The 18,376-nt window shown below is 38.1% G+C and overlaps 2 protein-coding genes across 3 annotated transcripts in view; one reads left to right on the forward strand and one right to left on the reverse strand.

Moving 5' to 3' along the window:
• Window positions 1-7,040, reverse strand: part of ELP4 (elongator acetyltransferase complex subunit 4) — a 149,916-nt gene extending 142,876 nt beyond the window's left edge. The window contains exons 1-2 of the mRNA XM_055814759.1: window positions 6,835-7,040; window positions 925-960 (exon numbers count right to left, since the gene is read on the reverse strand). Coding sequence (XP_055670734.1) covers window positions 925-960; window positions 6,835-7,006 — 208 coding nt within the window. The 5' untranslated portion in view covers window positions 7,007-7,040. The remainder of the gene's footprint in view (window positions 1-924; window positions 961-6,834) is intronic.
• A 49-nt stretch (window positions 7,041-7,089) lies between these two features.
• IMMP1L (inner mitochondrial membrane peptidase subunit 1) overlaps window positions 7,090-18,376 on the forward strand; it is a 36,508-nt gene continuing 25,221 nt past the window's right edge. The window contains exons 1-2 of one of the 2 annotated variants that reach the window (XM_027782485.2): window positions 7,090-7,183; window positions 17,840-18,046. The gene's annotated coding sequence lies outside the window, so the exon portion shown is untranslated. The remainder of the gene's footprint in view (window positions 7,184-17,839; window positions 18,047-18,376) is intronic. The other variant, XM_005234459.3, reaches the window with a different exon arrangement.

An 18,376-nucleotide genomic window follows, 5' to 3' on the forward strand; every position in this document is an offset into this window, starting at 1 on the left:
ACTAGTTTTTTATTCTTAGAAGCTCAAGATTGATGAACTGATGTGACAAATCAGATTGTATCTCCTTCAGTCTCTCTTCTGCAATAACAATTTATGCGTTATTTTTTATAACACATACATAATTTTACTTATGTGCTAAAACTGTAAGCACTTACAAGACTAACTTAAAAGAAGTTACTCTTCCCTCACAATTGAGATTTTGGCTGCCATGCTTAAACTGAGATGTCTGGGAAATGTTTCTTGTCTCCAAGTTCAGTACATACCCTGAAGGGTATGAAGAGAAGATGCATGTGTACAATAGTTCTCTTCCCCTTTGCTACACTTGAAATAGAGAGGAAAGCTGGGCATCTCAGCTGCAATGGAGACATGGTACCAGCCAGTTTCAATGTAGTCTGCAAAGGGAATTCTGCTGTAACTATTTAATCATGTCAGCATGCCTCATCCACATCCTGACAGAAGCAGGCTTCCATCAGCTTTCTCTTAGTTGATTTTGGCAACCAAAAGATTAAGAGTCTATATTTTACGCCTTCCTCATAAAGCCAAATTTAAAAAGAAACATCATTGTGATGATAAACAGTCTGAATCTTAAAAGAAATCAGTTTGATAAATCTAAAATAATTTGAAAATTCTCTTTAAAATCCCTGAAATTTGCTAAATGCCCTGCTTTCAAACAGAATTCTATGGTATTCTTCTTGGGGACTCAAACCTGTCTAAAACATAAGGTTTTGATCCAGCTCCAGTAATTCTTGAAATAGACAATAGTCCACACTCTGAAGGCTACTCAAAGTGAAAGGGCCTAAAAGTTATACTTCCTTAAAGTCTGAGTTTAAAAAACAATGAAAAGACAGGTTATTTGATAAATACATGAATATTAGCAAAATATATCATATTAGAGCTTTAAGTATCTATATATTCTATACTAACCAATAAGAAGAAGGGTTCCAACAGCTACGCCTCCACCTGGAAACAAAACAAAATGAAGAATAAAGTACATTTTAATACTATGTTAGAGAACAATTAAGTTTTCTTAGTTTATAAGTCAAAGAAAGGTGATAACGGGGAATTTAAAAATATAAAAGTGAACAACATTTTAATTACCTTTGCAATACTTCCTACAATTCTCTATTATGAAATAATTACACATTACATGTAATTATATATTACACATTACAATTACTTTCACAATATACTGTACTATCATCATTGTGGTAAAAAGACCCTGCAGAGCTCTACGCAACTACGCTCAAGTACTACCGTAATGATGTATGGTCTGAGCCAGTGAATTTTTACTTAGATGACTCAAGTGAGTAAACATTCTCCAAATTAAATCCGTATTAATCATTACCAAGTGATATTGCCTTGGACCAAGAACAATGTATACAAAGTGACCTACTAAGAGGCCAGCAAATTACCACCCAAGTCAATGAGTCAAAATCCTGGTTTCACTGTTTTTTATCTTACTACTGAAAACAGACACGGCAATAAGACAGGTAGGATTTCACCCAATGAAACCTGGACTGACAGATCATAAACATCATAACACACAACTGAAAAAAAAAAACCCAAACTACTTAAGTATTTTATAGTATGTCTTGGACATAACACCAACTCTATGAATGCAGTTGATTGAAATATTTGTTCAAAAATAAAAATACATTTTGACAGATTTATACATGGCCCCTATTATTTTTCTTTCTTTTTGCTTAAACAATTATAGTCAATGCTTATGTTCCAATCAAGATGACTGACTGAATAATAGACAGAAGAGAATACTCCCAATAAGTTTTGTTACATAGAATCTTATCCCATTGACCTCAACAGTGTGGAGGACCAGAAAAAAAAAAATAATCTATGAACTCCCATCCTGACTGCTTTCTTTCATCCTAGAAGAGACAACAAACATAATTATGTAACAGTGGTTTAAATGGTTGCCCCAAGGAATTTTTACAGAGACAGTAAAGACGATTTCATATTTTATTTTAGGTAGAGAGCAAACTGGTTTGTAATCTGAATTCCAAAACTGAAAATAGTGGAATAACTTGAAATCAGACTACAAATATTTTGTTGAACAATCATATAAGACTGTGGCAGGAAAGCCAAAAATTTCTGGAAGTGTTCAGATGGACATATGTAACTAGCCTATTGCAGTGTTTTGCATGAAGTAAGATTCAGTATGTCTTCTGTAATTACATACTGCTTTAAAAGTGAGTTAGGAGCAAACTGAATCACATCAGCACAATATCCAAAGTTCTTGATAACAGAAGTAAATTCTGGACTGCATGCCAAATTACTTTAGTGAACAGGATAACTCAGTCTATCAATTTAAGACCTCATTAAACTTCACTTCAAATTGATTCCAATAGGGATTGGATCAACTTCTTAATCTTTGGTGATGCTGGTGGGACTACAAATGTCTGTAGCGTCTGTAATGTCGATACATACCAAGAAGGAAGAGAAAAAAGCAAATTTCTCTCCCATAGGCCAAAAAGTGCTAACATTATTTCTTAATTACACCTGAATTAAAACCACAACAGAATCACTTTGTCATCGTGTCATGATGTACCCAATTTGAGCAGCACATCACAGTGTAAATGTTTAGTCAGCTACTAATTTCATAGTTGTAGTTCAACACATCACACATTTTTTAAGCTATGCTCCTGAGTCATGAGGTACAAATGCCTCAATATTTACAGCATGCTTATCAAATAATCAAGCATTTCCTAGATATTAAAAAAAACCCCAACTATAAGGGCTGTTTAGCAGAAATGTAGAATCACTCATGAAACCCACATGTTCTAATTTACCAGCCTTTGTTTCATTTTATTTGTTTGGGAGATAAATGCAAATGAATCCAAAAGATGTATTATGGAGGAAAGGAGAAAAAAAGACCAAAATCAGAAATAATACTGATGGTTGATACAAAGTATGCTTCCAGTGAACACTGCAATTGTTCAGGGAGACAGAATGCACGGGATACTGAAAACAGTTATTTAAAACTAGCATGTTCTATACAACACATAGAAAAAAAGCTTAAAATTATGAGATTTTACCAAATCATAGCTTGACATAGAAAATATGATCAAAACAGCCATAAGGCAATAAATACTTAAAATACTTAAAATACTTAAAATACAAGCTCACTTGTAGCCACCACTGTCTCTTCTGCTTTTAAATTGCTTGCACAAGAAAGAATTTGTTTATCAAACAGTATGTCAGAGCAGTCAAAATTCTCACAAGCTATATTTTCAGATCATCGATTGTACTGTCTCTTTCTACAAGCCAGATTTGTAACATATCTGCACATACCCTGGTAACTAAAGGCAAACTCAGGTCAGAGGATTGGCTTTACATTATCAGATGTATGAACAGTTTGAACAAGTGTATTCTAGTAGATGGAATGCAAAACTATTGCAGTTACCATGGTTACATATTCATATAACAATGAGCAACGATAATAGTAAATTAAGCAAAAAAACAGATGACAGGAGAAAGTAGTGGGAATGCTAATAAAATTAAAAGGAAGAAGTAAAATCTTCAAGTTTCCTAAAAAAACTGCTGCAAAGTTGTAATTCTTTCCAATTTTGCTATTCTGATTTTTCTTTGTAAGTATCTAAGGCAGTGGTACATGTAAACAACAAGCAAAACTTGTAACTTTCTACATTGCAACCTAAAAAAAATGAGATTTAAATCCTTACGGACAGAAACACAACAAAACTTTTCAAGTTGAGGAGTGTCACTTGTTTCCAAAGTGTATCTGTGACCTTTCTTCAAGCAGCTTGAAACAAAACATTCAATGACAAGCATGTGATGGTTATATTACACAATAGTTACAGCTCATTACAGAGAACTGCTTTGGCACAAATCAGTTGTGCCCAAATCTATAAACCTTGAAAGTAAACTTGAATATAAAGCCTGGAGATGTAAAGAGTGCCTTAATGGTAGCACTGCCTTTGAAATCCAGCACTACCCTACCACTTCTTTTTGAAAGGAATTGCATTTATTGAGAAGAGCTAGCTATCAGCAATAAGGTAACAAATCAGCCAGGATCTGTAGGGTAAAAGAAATTCCTCCATGTATCCTCTGCCTTTTCCTCTCTTCAAAAGCTTCTAATTAGACCTGTGTCTAAGAACACCACGCTTTCCCTTACTCATGCTTATTCATAAGCTGTACCTTCATATTTGGTGAATAATGGTGTGTCTGGGCTGCAGCTTCTGGACAAGGCAAACTTAAATCCAAGCCCAAAGCAAAAGATCTAGAAGACTGCCTGGTGACCGTTATGAAAGACACCAGGCTATACCAGTTTATAGTAACTTCCATTGGGAATTTATACAAAAAGAATTGTTCTCAGTCCCTGATGAAAATAAAATTAAATATTTAATACAGTCCATTATTTAACTGTTAGTGGGCAAGATGGAAGAAAAAAAGTAACAGTGTTCTTTAAGAAACACATCAACAGCATTCTGCAAGACATTTATGAAGCATTTCCACACACACCCAAAAAGGTCACAAAGGAGACCAAGTACAGTACTACAGTCACCAGCATAGTGGGCTGCATCAATAGAAGGTCAGTCAGTTGGTCAAAGAATGTGACTACTCCCCTTTACTCAGCTGTCATTATATCACATTTGGAATACAATGCCCAGTTTTGGGCCCCTCAGTACAAGAAATAAGTAAACTTAAGTGAGTCCCATGGAAAGGAACAGAGATGGGGCAAATGACCCGAGAGGAATGGCTGAAGGAATTGGGCTTGTTTAACCTGGAGAAGAGAGGAAGACCTAATAGCAGTAGGCCAGTACCTAAGAGAAGCTACAGAGAAGACAGCTGAGCTCTTTGCTGAGGCACATAGTGGGAAGGCAAGAAACAACAGGCATAAATTGAAACAGGAAAAGTTCCAAGTGGATATAAGGAAAAAATTTCCTACAAAGATAATTAAGCATTGGACTGGGCTGTCCAGAGAAGCTATGAAATCTCTGCCATTGCAGATTTTCAAGACTCAACTGGACAAAGCCCTGAGCAATCAGCTCTGAATTCAGTGCTGAGCCTGCTTTCAGGCTGCAGTAGATAAATCCTGAGGTCCCTTCCCAGCCTCCAAAATCAATGACTCTGTACATATCCACCTAGCTGGGTGGTTTGTCTCCATCAATGCCTAATACCTGGTATCAATGGAAATTTTATTGTAGCACGGCATGTTTTGCATGAGTCTTTCCTGGCCTACCCACTCAGCCTCCAGAAATCAGTGATTTAAGGGCTAGGACATTACTGAAGATTTAACATAGGAACAGAGTTTTCCAGTTTTTCAGATACTACAACTCAAAAAACATCTGAAAAGTATTTTCAAAAATTGCTTTTCCTAAGGTTGAAGAACTTGATGTTCACGCATAAAACTTGTTAAGGTCAGGAAATTACTAAATATTTAAAAGACAAGGAAAAGGTACTTCAGAAGGGATCCTGGGTTCACTGGAAGAAGTGTTTTCTGTTTCCATACAAACCGCTAATTATGTTAGCAAGTGCCTGGACGTTTAGGAGACTGCCAGCATGGGAGCTGTCTACATCTTCTGACCCATGCTATGCAAAATCCACTGTTTATAAAAGGGAATATGAAGAACAACTGGACTATTCAATGCAAATCCTGTATCTATGCAATTAAATAACTTCACAAATTACACTCAATTAATTAAATACTTATCTCTTAAGGAGGAAGAGCTTACTTCACAAGGACGCCAATCCCTGATGAAAGTGCAAGTGTTCCCTACCAAACACACGCACACACAAGATACAAAAGTGTGATTCCCCTTAAGATACACAGGCTGCAAAAACTTCTTTATAAAATGGATACAATTTTTATATTTATCATTACATAGAATATCCTTAGAAAGAAAAGCAGTATATTCCTATAATTCATGTCCTCCTCCAAGTATGAATGAACAAAGTCTTCCTCACCTAGAAGCAGTCCCATCTATGTATCCTGAAGGTGTACTGCAACTGTATCAGTAGGTAGTAAAAGGATCCTGCAGCCTCAGTGCATACAGATGAAACATGTCGTTTATACTAGTGAAATGAACTAGCTCCCAATCCAAGTAAACTGCGTTGGTTCATGCTATAAATTACGACATGGCAACAGTGACAAGAGATCAGTCCAAAGAACTATCTAGTACCTTGACACTGACAGCAGGCAAAAGCAGATTCACGGACAGCAAGAACAGCATCACACCAGTATAACTGACCTAAACAGGGCATTTCTAGTGACGTAGCTGTGGCGAGCAAGACAGGAAAGACACGCTGAGAATCCAGTCTTACGGTCAAAGGCATCCTAAAAATTACCACACTGACGAACCAGAAGTACAACACATTCAACTACGAGCTAATTCAGCGAGCATGCCTTTCAAACCCGAAAACTTCAGACCCCTCACTGTGACAGTTGGGAGTATGACAGGCACGTGCTACTAAGGAAATTTACAAAGCAGCCTTCCAGTCTAGAAAGGTGGCTTAAACCAATGTAAACGAGTGGTCAACGGCAACCCCCTCCCAAGCGGGCTCCCAAGCGGGCGCGCCGGCCTGGGCCGCCTCCCTTCTCCTCAGCGCGGCGGGAAGGGGGCTCAAGGCGGGAAAGGGGCCCTCTGCCCCTTCCCATTTCCCCCCCCCATCCTCCCCCCAATCCCAGGAACTGTGAGGAGGAAGGAAAAGCCTGCGGGAGCAGCTGCGGAGTGACTGAAGGTAAATGACAGGCAGGGCCTGGCAAAGGAGAGGGCAGTCGGGCTGGGTGGGGGGATGGGAGGGGATGGGGTGGGGGCGCTGCAACCGGGTCCCGGGTCCCAGGTCCCGCTCCCCACCAACCTAGCACACAGTCCAGGGAGGGGAGCCCGCTGGAGAGCAGCAGCTGCCCGTGGCGAACGGAGGGCCGAGTGCCCGCGACAGCGGCCAGGCGGCTGCCGGCCGCAGCCTTCCGCTGGAAGCTGGTGGCTCCGCGGCCCCGCGCCGCCCCGCCGGCCGCCGGGACTGCCGCCATCTCGGCTGCCTGTCGCTTGACAGGAGCGAGGGGACGCCGGGAAGAATCAAACCGTTTCCTCTCCACCAATGGGAGAGCGGCACGGGAAAGCGCTGTCCAATGGTAGAACGCGTTGTTTCCACGTCCCGAGCTAAAGGGGTGGGGGAAAGGCTGGGGCGCCTGGCTGCGAGCAGGCAGGTGAGTGTGGCGGGGCCGGGCGGAGGGCGCGGGGTGCCGCTTCGGTGGGGGGGTCCCGGAGCCGCGGCCGAGCGGGGCCGGTGACGGGAGGCCGCGTCTCGGCCCGCCCTGGCGTGGGGCCGGCTTGAGGAGGCGTGGGTAGCGCCGTGCCGGTGGCTGGGCCGCGCCGGCCGTGCCGCTGCGGGGGAGCCCCCTTTCTCCACCCTCCCCCCCCCCCCCCTCCCGCATGCCCGAGGTGTCAGTGAGGCTGGAAGCACTGGGAGCCGTGAGGGGAGCGGCTGCCCGGCCCGTGCACCCCCGTTACCTCGCCAGTTTCTGCCGTACTGACAACATCGCCCCTTCGAGAAACGCTTTTGTTGTGTGTGAGCCCAAGAGGAAAAAGTATTTGTAAAACGTTTTTTCTTTTTTATTTTTTTTCCTTCTGACGGTATTTAAGTAACTGTATGTAACATAGCCTGTACGTATGCTTGGAGTCTCTCTATTGTTTGTAAATAGCCGCTGTTCTGTAATAAATGTATAATTTAAGACTTCACATGGAAGCAAGGTCTTGTGTCAGTATGATGGCTCTGGGCCGTGCTGTAAGCAGGAAAAGTTGCTTTACATGAGAAATGTAATTTCTGGGCTTCATCAGCATTTATTGTTTAATCAGTTGCTAGTACCACAGAAGATTATTTTGTATATTTTGGAAGGTTAGCACGTTTTTTTCTCTTTAGTAGCAATTTATAGATTGTAGCTTGTGGCCTTTTACAAAGTAGCAAACAACTGCCTAAACTGAGTGTATGTAAAAATTGCTGAGATATCTGAACTTGACAGTTCCTTTTCAGTTCTTGTTGTATGCAAATACATTAAATGTTTGTTATCTTAATGAAAAACTTCAGTGTGCTTGCTTTGTAAATCAATGCTTTATGTTACAGTACTCTGAATTCAAGAGCAATGCCTATAAGCATATAGAATAGCACTATCACAAGTATTTATTTTTAATCTACTGGTGCATCCCAAGCTACTTGAAGACATGTAGCAGCATGTACTAAGAAATTGTTATAATTCCCCACTCTCAATTTTAATTTTAACAAATTATTTTTGCTATTGCCATAAGCCATGGTTTTTGAGCACCTGTGGTTGTTGATCCTGTCTTTTTTTTTTTGAGGAAAAAATAATCCTTGTATTAAATATGAACAGCAAGAAAGAGCAACAGTGTTAAGAATCCTGAACCTGAAAGTTTTTCCTTCGTATCAAATTCATAGTCAGTAGCATAAAGTTTCAGTATTATGTCCTCCTAGCTGGTGAAATAGCATTCATTTTGCTGTTGGCCAAACTTCTTAACATGTTAAGCAGTGGACAGCTTAAGATCTTTATCATGAGTATCAAGAGGTTGTCTTAATGTTTTTATTTGCTGCTGAACTATAAAATATTCAATAATAAATACTTAATTTCAAATGTAGATTCTTGTTCAGTGAAGGTTAGAAGCATTTGTCTTTAGAGGAAAAAATCAAAGGACACATTTAAAAAATGGCAAGAAATATACCTATTAAATGTCACTTCTGTAGGATCTGACTAATGAGCTGTGAATATTTGGAATAGGGAAGACTTTAACAGAATACAGGCATAAAGTGTAATTGACGATTCCTTTGAAAGAGTTCCAAGAATCTGTTATTGTCAGTGGGGTCCTACCACCTAACTTCAGCCTAGTAGAGTGAGGAAGCTGAAACTTACAAGAGTTCTTCACTTCTAAAGCATCACAGCAGCTCTTCAATTTCTTACTGTACTGTCATTCTGCAGTCCAGATAACTAAGTATTTCAGGTATGAGTGCTTGCAGATGTGTGTAATACTTAAAAATTGCAGTACATCTATTGGAGAACTTTTGTAATAGAATGCTTGTAATGCAGTGAGGGTATCTTTGGTAAAGTCACCACTTACCTATCAGGAGAAAAAAAATCAAATTATATATGGCATGCACTTCATCTCAGTGATTATTTTTTTCCACATTCCAAGCAGCAAACTTTCTTTTGTTACTTCAGTGAATACAAAGTATTTCCTTGCTTTTTTTTTTAATAAAATATCTAAGTTGTGTTAACTTTACAGAATAAGTGTAAACATACACCCAGGGCTGAGCCCTTTCTTCCTTCTGTTTCTCATTCCTACTTCTCTGACATGTAGTTTTAATTCTTTTTCATTTTGGAGCCCACATAACAAAAGTATTTTGCAATTGGGAATACTTGTGCTGTGGTCCTACCATTTTTAGAATGTCTTGCATGAAGTGCAAGTTTGTTGAAATCTCAGTGTCTCCTGAGCTGATATAATAGGTCAGTGTTGTTAAAAGAGGAAGCTTCACTTCCTTTTCCTCTTCTACTTCCAGTCCAACAAACACTGATGCTTGTCAGATCCTTTCTTGAGCTGGTTCAGCTCACTAATCTGACTTGGAACTATCTATTGACTTTATTGATAGTTTAATTTTGTGTCATACTGCTGAAGTGATGCAATAAGGAAAAGGGCATATGCACACAATGGAGAGGGGGCAGTTGTACCTTCTACCTCTTGTTGACTGTGAACCTCACAGCTATTTCAGAATTTCCTGTATTTTTAAATAAAGTGTTATTTTTGTTACAAATTTTGTGAGTTGGCATTCTTTGAAATAGAGAGAAACTGCCTTTTACACTGTAACTTGTAACAGAGTGTTTCAGGTATTACAAAAATATAGATAAGTACAAATAGTTTTTCAGCGTAAGGATTGAATGTTAAGAAGTATTGCAGTAGTTCTGGTTGTTCATTTTTCCCCTGTCACATTTTATGATGGATACTGTTAAAGTCTTACTGACTTAGAGAACAGGTGGAAATAAGCTATTTTTCAAAGATTTATTTTTTAAAAAAATGTTATTTAATACAATAAAGCTTTACAACTGAATATGTGCTTATGAAAGCACCACTTTCAACATCTGACTTTAGCTGTGTTTCATATCAGACAAATAAAGAAGAAACTAATTTTATGGAAATGTCTAAGTCAACTGTGTTTTATTTTTTTGGGACAATATAGCTTTTTCACTCTTTGATACTAAAGATTTGCTTATGTTCATGTGTCCACTTCCCAAAAGATGAATTTCCAGCCACTGTAAAAGATCTCAGTAGGGTCTTGTTTGACAGAAAGCAAGGCTGCAGGAATTGTAATTCTAGTTAGTATTACACAAAAACTGCCTTGTCCTCAAATACACATTAGTAGGTAGATAATTTTTACTGTTTCTGCTTTAGGGATAGAACTGAAATGCAGAGGAACTAAAGAACATGGAGATGATCGCAAGTGAGTGGGAAATGTCTCAGCAAGTTTTTTCTTGTCAGCTGAGATATGGCAACTGACGATGGTCAAACTCAGCTCCTTGTAAAATGGCAAAGTTTAAACCTTTTTATCTTGATCAGGATGCCTTAATGTAGAATAATAAACTTTTTTTGCAGCTTCTGTATTACCATTAAGTGTTTATGTCAATTTTAACTACAAATCCTAACTCTAGTGTGAAGAAATCAAGCTCTGTATTTTCCATTTTCTGTAAACTTGCTGATCCAATCCAACTACTTGCCTATGCCAAATGCAGATTCTGAGATGGATTAAGAGGCTCTTAGGTGAGAATTCCTGAAGGAAAAAATGGAGGTGTGTGAGTAAGACTAATGAAAACATCTGGGGAAAAGTGTGCTTGGAATTTGATCTGCAAGTATGTCTGTCATTTCTCTTCAAAAGCTCTAGCCTACAGATTTGGTGAAAATACCAGTGTCGCCAAAATAGCAGTGCTGCTTAAAGTGTGCTTTAGGTATTTAGTGCTTGGTAAGAGGAAATGTACCTGCCATTACTGTCATTGCCTCTCTTCTTTACCTTGTGCAGCCTACATGGGTTGCAGATGTAAACTCTTAGGACCTTCAGTTAAAGCAAGCTGAAGCTGTATTGTGTGAGCAGTGGTTCACAAGAAGATGCTGTTATTGAGGTACCTATTCTGTTTTCCTTGATTTCAGATTAACATTCTGCTAAATTTTAATTGTGCCTTATAAGATTCGGTGTATGCTCTTGTCCTTCTGTAGCAATGAGCAAAATGCTATCCATTTTGGAATAAAACACATCAGTGCATTTTTTTTCAAAATTATGTCTGTCTGATCAGTTTTCAGTAATATTTTCCTGTTGGGTTTATGTATGGGATGGAGAACTAGAAAACTGTATCCTAGTGGCAGTTCTAATTCATAATCTTACTAGTGTTTGCTGTTACATCGCCAAGCTGCTTCCCTCATCAGTTCTGGAATGTGATGGTATTAGACTGTACTGATTAAAGTTTTATAGTCACCAAATCAGATTAACTATTGAGTCACCTGACTAGGTAGGGTTTGCTGTCATGTGATCCAGTGCCCTGCTGAGCTCCCGCTGGGAGCTGAAACAAGGTAGTTTGCTTTTGAGATGTTCTTAAGTATCTAACAGCATGGGTCATGGATTATGGCTGCAAAGAAGATGGCTTCATTTTCCTGATCTTTGAACTAGTTAGAATGGGATAAGTTTGAACGTGCAGGATCTTCAGGCCATGAGCCAACAACTGGAAAGAATGTTTAATCCTGGAAGTTCTGACACTGAAGGACCTTTTTTCTTTTTTAGTGTGGAAAAGCTTAAAGACTACTTATCCAGTCAGTCTATGGAAAACATGAGGATTAGTGGGAGGGTTTAAGACATACCAGTTATATGATATTATATAAAACATGGTATGATTTTCGTCAGAAAGCCTCTGGATGTTACCTAAATGCATCCCTGTGTGTATACTGAACAACAGTGATAAAAATTTAAACCTGTGTCAAATTTAAACAACTCCTTTAAAATAAATCAGGAGACATGAGTTAAAGTGGTACATGCTGAAGAAAATAAATCATAAAAATGTTATGTTTTTGTAATATCAGATTATAAAAATGTACAATAATTACTGAAATTTGCAGAACAGTAATACTGAAAATGAGTTGTAAATTGAATGTATTGTTTTATGTGTCATATGGAGTAGTGGTATATTTCATGAAGATTATTTTCCTTTAGTTTATCATAAAAAGAGGAATTCTCATGTAAAAAAAAATAAATTAAAAATATGTGTAAGATAGGACTAATAGCAATGGGGACCCCCCCACCCCCCCAACAACTAGAAGAGGAGTAGTATTTGTATTATGGCTTTTGATATTCTGTATTGTTTTCCATGCTGGGTTCTGTGACCATATAAAGTTTCCTTCAGGATTAAAAACTAGAAATTAAGACAGATTGATTCTAGCCTTTTCAGATGCTTAACAGCCAGAAATCTATTTCATGTTGAATAGATGACTACCCTCAAAGAATAAAACAGTTTGTCACTTCAGCATGTTAGTAGAAGAGGTGAAGAGTAAACTTAGTGTTTCAACTGGAAGAACATAACTTAAATGCTTTGATGTTTTGAGTTTTGGTTTTTGTCTTCCAGTTGTATCTGATTGCACATACTTCATTAAATAGGCATTTCTGAAGCTACGTAAACAATGTAGGTAATTATGGTTATGGAAGAGAAAGGTTAATAGCGGTGACTTTTTCTAATATAATTTATATTTGTGGTTTATGCAAAAGTACAAAATAACTTACATGTGCGTTTAGAGCCTAGGATTCACTGAATATCTGTAAAAATATATATAATTGAAATTATTTTATAGTTTCTGTAGCATTTTTCCTGATATGCTAATATTACAGAAGTTAAAAATTGTCACATTTTGCATTTCAAAAAGCATTGTTTTCTGCTAAGTTTTTAAGACTTTTTGTCTTCAAAGGCATAATTCCAATTAAGCATGTTATTTGTATTACAAATCTACAGTATCAGCAGGTGCTGGAATACAGGTGATGTTTGCTCCTCACCTACATTGTGGGATGTTATGGAAGGTGCTTTTTTTCTTATTTGGCTATCTTTTTTTTCTCCATAATCTCTGCAATATTGTGAGACCCGAAACCCGTGAAACGTTTTGGCAAATCACTCAAGGCCTGCTCATGGCCAGAAGAGAGTAAATGAATCACCTTCAGAATTCTTTTAAAATTGTAGTTCATCTCTGCTTGCTGAAATATCTTTAATGAGTTTTCCTAATTGGAGAATTTCCCCTCTTTTCTAATTAGCTAAATTTGGTTAGCTAAAACCAAACAGCAATGTTTCAACAAGAATTACTTCTGCAGTGCTTTCTGAAATTACAAGCAAACAGAATATGGATCACAAGTCTAGTTGCATAGACCCACCTGTCTGACCTCCCCGTTATATAATTTTAACTATTCTTATGCTTACAGGTAACTTCTGACTACTGTGTTGAGGTGCAGAGTCTGTATTGCTGACATTGTTTTTTGGCTTAGCTTTCGACAACAGGCTCTGACATCCGTTAAGTGCACCAGGTGTGCTAGGTGAGATTCAGAAAGTTCCTACTCTGAGATAAAATGACGAACTGACAATCTATTGAAAATAAATCTCAATCTCTATGATCGCAAAGGTGGGAATCTTTGTGAATGTGCTTACACATAAGGATGTAACTTCTTGGTGAGTCCCACAAACTTGTAACCTCAGCTTTCCATTATACTGGCCAATGATATATATATTCTGATTGTTGTGGCTTCCGTAGATATTGCAGACAGGTAACACTAGCTTGGTTATTCAGTCACTGCCGGTGTGGAAGTAACTTCAGATAGTGTAGTATCCTCTAGCAAGCAGTTTTCTCCCCTTTAGTGCCCATTCTGTCTTAAATTTATCAACTACTCAATCTTTAGTCTGATAAAGACATGCAAAAGAGCAGTGATTGACAGGGGGCAACGGGCACGAACTGCAACATAAGAAGTTCCTTCTCGATATGAGGAAGAGCTTCTTTACTTCAAGGGTGACAGAGCCCTGGCACAGGCTGCCCCGAGAGGCTGTGGAGTCTCCTCTGGAGACATTCCAAACCTGCCTGGATGTGACTGCACAACCTGCTGTAGGTGCATCTGCTTTAGCAGGGGTTGGACTAGGTGATCTCCAGAGGGCCCTTCCAACCCTGACCATTCTCTGATTCTTTATCTCAGTGGATCCAGCTTCTTCCATCTCCTGTACTGAGCCTGCCAGTACCATGCCCAAATTGCTGTCTTTGCTGAAATTGCATTTTAGGACCACCTATCTGTGGGTAGGGCTACCTAAGCAAGCTAGTTCACTTGTGCTTCAGTGTTTGAGAACTACCTTTGTGTAATTCTGAAGTTACTGTCTACTTAGTAATGCGCTGAAATTTGTGTTGACTCGAGTTAGCTTTTGCTAGCTTAGTTACTAGTGCTGTGATGGTAGCTGGAAAAGTTCATTTTATTGTTGAAACCTTTTTATTGTATGGATTTCATAAGAATATGAAAAAAGTTTTGGTTCTAGAATAAGGTGCTTGAGTTGCATGGCTGCTGCCTTTTTTTTTTCTATCCTGGGTACTGTCTTACATCTTGTGTGAGATTATGTATGTAAGATGAACAAAAAGAAAGTGATATTTAAATTTCTAGAAACTGAAATAGACTGAGGGAATCTGAAATTTCAAGGTCATAGAAATAGCAACCCTAACTAGTAACTGCGGAATAACATGCTGTATTGTAAAAGGGACAGACTTAAGGTTGTAATTGCTGGTGTAAATGTGAGCTTAGAGTCGTAGAATCATTTAGGTTGGAAAGGACTTTTAAGATCAAGGCCAACCATTAACCCAGTACTGCCAAGTCCACCACTAAACCATGTCCCTGAGTGCCACATCTACATTTTTTTTGAACACTTCCAGGGATGGTGATTCCACCACATCCCTGGGCAGCCTGTTCCAGTGTCTGACCACCCTTTCAGTGAAGAACTTTTTCCCATTATCTAAACTAAACCTCCCCAGGCACAAAGCATTAGCTTAAGTAATTGTTTCAAGGTCCTGTCTTGTTTTTTGTATGAAAATAATGTCTATGCATTATTTCATTGCAATGGGGGACTCATTCTGGAGGAAGTAATTTATTTGAATTTTTAGTCTTAAGACTTACATGTACTTGATTCTAATATCTTTTCAATTTCTGTATTTTCATTTTCTGTGAATTAGAGCTGTCACTGTGTCCCTAGCAAAGGAGGAAAGGTAACAGAGCTTCTTTTAAATATGTTATGTTTCTGAGAAAACTGTTGCACCCTCTTGGAGCTGCATGTTGTCACCATTTTTCTTTATCAACTGTGCTTCCATTAGTCCAAGAAGTGTGAAGCAGTGTTTTGTCGTTATGTTCTTGTGCTGTTGCCAAGCTGCAGTGATTTTATTAAAATAGAATTTTAACATTTCTGGCATAAAAGACCTGAAATTCACAAACATTAAATTGTAGGAAGATCATCAGTCTTCTCAACGATACTGTGTACAAGCTGAAAGGAGCTGTATCACCAGTCACTGCTTTTTCCTTTTAAAAAGGCAGTGTAGTATGGAACAGTGGGCAAGCCAAACTGTGCTTTTGGAACAAGTGAAGTTAGTAAACTTAGATGAAATAAAATCTGATCACTTATTAAAAACTTGAACAGCTAAAGGTGGCAGTTTAGTCAAGGAGATGTAATATTAGCGAAGTTATACAATGATTGTTTCTGTGCTATTTTTCTCTTTACGAGTAATTGTGTCCTTATTTGAAATTTGGATTTGGAGTGCTTATCTGTGGTAAAATAAGCCATATAGGCCCTTTTTGGTAATCCTTTTGGTATTGGTGGTTACGCAGTTTGTGGGGCTGGAGTGTGCTCAGTGTCTTGTAGAGGTACTCTGCACCTCAGCATATAGTAATTTAGCAAATTTGAGAAAGGCACCTCTACTTATTTGATTCACTCAGTAGTCAGTTTTCTCACTTATTGTGTCAGCTGTATCTTTTACTTTAAACCATCAAATTAAATAATAGTTTATGCTGGCTTTTTATTTTAGTTCATGCATTTAAAACCTGGAACTCAGATAAAAAGATAGTTTCAGAATAAATTCAGTATATTATTTATGAGTGGAGCAACACATTAGCATTGAGTTCACAATAGATCATATCGCTTTTATTCCATCTTACAAGCTTAGCAGCACAAACAGAATAATCAACATATTATTTGGCTGTCATCTGCTGAACAGAAACCAGAGATCACAAGGAGGTTTTCCCTAGCTGCAGTGATGGCCTTTTTGTTCCAAGCCCCCATCTGGGAGGGCCATGGTGTGTTATCATATGGAACGCGGGGTTTTCTGTAATCTGCTTAGCTGCACTGCAGTTTGAATCTTTATTCCATGTTTGTGTAATTTATAATTTTAATGAGACCATGGCTCTTGTGGGCTTTGAAATATATTAAAAGCTCTTTTGTGCATATGCTTTTGTTCTTGCTTAATAGGCTCAGTGTATTTAAAACTGATGAATTTTTATTCATGGATTTGGATGTCTGGGGATTAACTTAGACTTAATATCATTGCACTCATCTATTGATGTTTGAAACTTTTTTAATACTTGTATCTGTACGTGGAGAAGAACTTATAGAACTTGTGTTTTATACATAAACCAGCTCAGAAGTAACTAACAAAATTTTATTAAGCAATGAGGAAAATGTACTGATTACAGCTTATTTTTACTGCATAAGGTCACATGAAATACAGTTTGTGCTAGGAAGAAATGACTAGTTGAATCCATGTACATGTATGTATTTGGAACTTTGTAACCAAAAAAGTTTGTAGAATGGTAACAATGACAAGCACTTGATTTGCATTTTTCTTCTGTTCAGGTAACTAGAAAATGAAAATACTGAGCTCGCTTTTGTCTGTATTTTTCCTTTCTCCTGGTTTTTAACACTTTTTTTTTTTAATGTGGAGTATGGGTAAGAAACTTCATTAGGTGATGCTCTTAACTGGGAAGTATTGATGAGCATACAGAAGAATTCTTTGTTACTATTGTTACATTTTCTGACAGTGCTAAAACTGGCCTTGTTTTTTGCTTTTGTATTTTTCAGATGTTTAATAATAGGTTTGATTTACTATTTGTGTTAAGATCTCATACTGTGTGATTTCTGTTTTCGTAAACAACTATGGTGTACTCTTTAATGATGGCCTTCTCATCTGAGACTAATGCTGGGTATAACATTAAGACACTTGTATTTCTTTCTGAACAGTCTTGCTGATGGTGTACGTGAATAGGTTGCCCTGTTTGATGTGGAGGGTTTTGGGTTTTTTTGGTTGTGGTTTTAGTTGGTTTTGGTTTTTTTTACCAGCAAACAATCCCCTTTGTAATGACAGATATTTTAAGGAAATGGGTCACTGCATAGTGGAGTTATTTATCCCTCTTCTATTCATTGCTCTGAGTAGTATTTCCAAAAATACCTGCATATTTCTAGAAGGTGCGTAAGCACTGGGAAGTGCAGGGGACATGAGCGCCATGGGCAACTTTAGTTTCTGTAGGGTCATAAATTAAGTGCCTAATATGAAGATTGGACTTGTAACTGTCTCAGTTAATTAAAAGTAATTTTAAATGTTTACATGTCTTGTCTCAAAGTGATTTTTTTTAAATCTAAGATAAATGCATATAGCTTAGGATATAGTTATTTGACCCTTGGCACACACACAGGTGTATTTTTCTCTGTCACCAGGAAAGTGACTGTGCTGTCTGTCAGACCTTTGGCATTTGTTCTAACTTTGACATTGTGTTACAGGAGACTGTTAAGTGAATATTTCAGCATCCCTCAGAGGCTCAAACTTGCCATGTAAGACCATGCCTTTGCTCAGCTATTTGGATTTCGCTGTTCAGCAAAGATCAGTGTATAGAGCTGCAGAGGAAGATAGAAGCCCTGGAATGCATCTGACCATTAATACAGCGTTTTATACAGGGTTGTGGGATTGTTAGGAGTTGTTTCCCAAAGGTAAATAGAACCAGTGAGAATGACTTGAAATCTGTTTTGAAAAATTGCTCATGTATAGTCTCTAGTTGTTTAACACCAAAGGATTGCATTATGTGAATTTGTTTACAGGATTGAGCTCCTTGTCAGCCTGAGATCAGTAGATGAAGGAGCATTTGTTGGAGACAAACTGTCAGTGCCTAGTAGAGATAATGTGGAAAAATAATCTCTTCCAGAGTATCACCGAGCTTTTTCAGATTTGTCAGACTGAATCCAGTGTTTCTTCTAGGAAAAAAATAAGCAGAAATACAAATCAAGTTCTGCCTGACACCCTGCACAGAAAGACCTTTTGAA

The sequence above is a fragment of the Falco peregrinus genome, chromosome 9 (assembly GCF_023634155.1).
Source record: "Falco peregrinus isolate bFalPer1 chromosome 9, bFalPer1.pri, whole genome shotgun sequence".
NCBI classification, from domain to species: domain Eukaryota; kingdom Metazoa; phylum Chordata; class Aves; order Falconiformes; family Falconidae; genus Falco; species Falco peregrinus.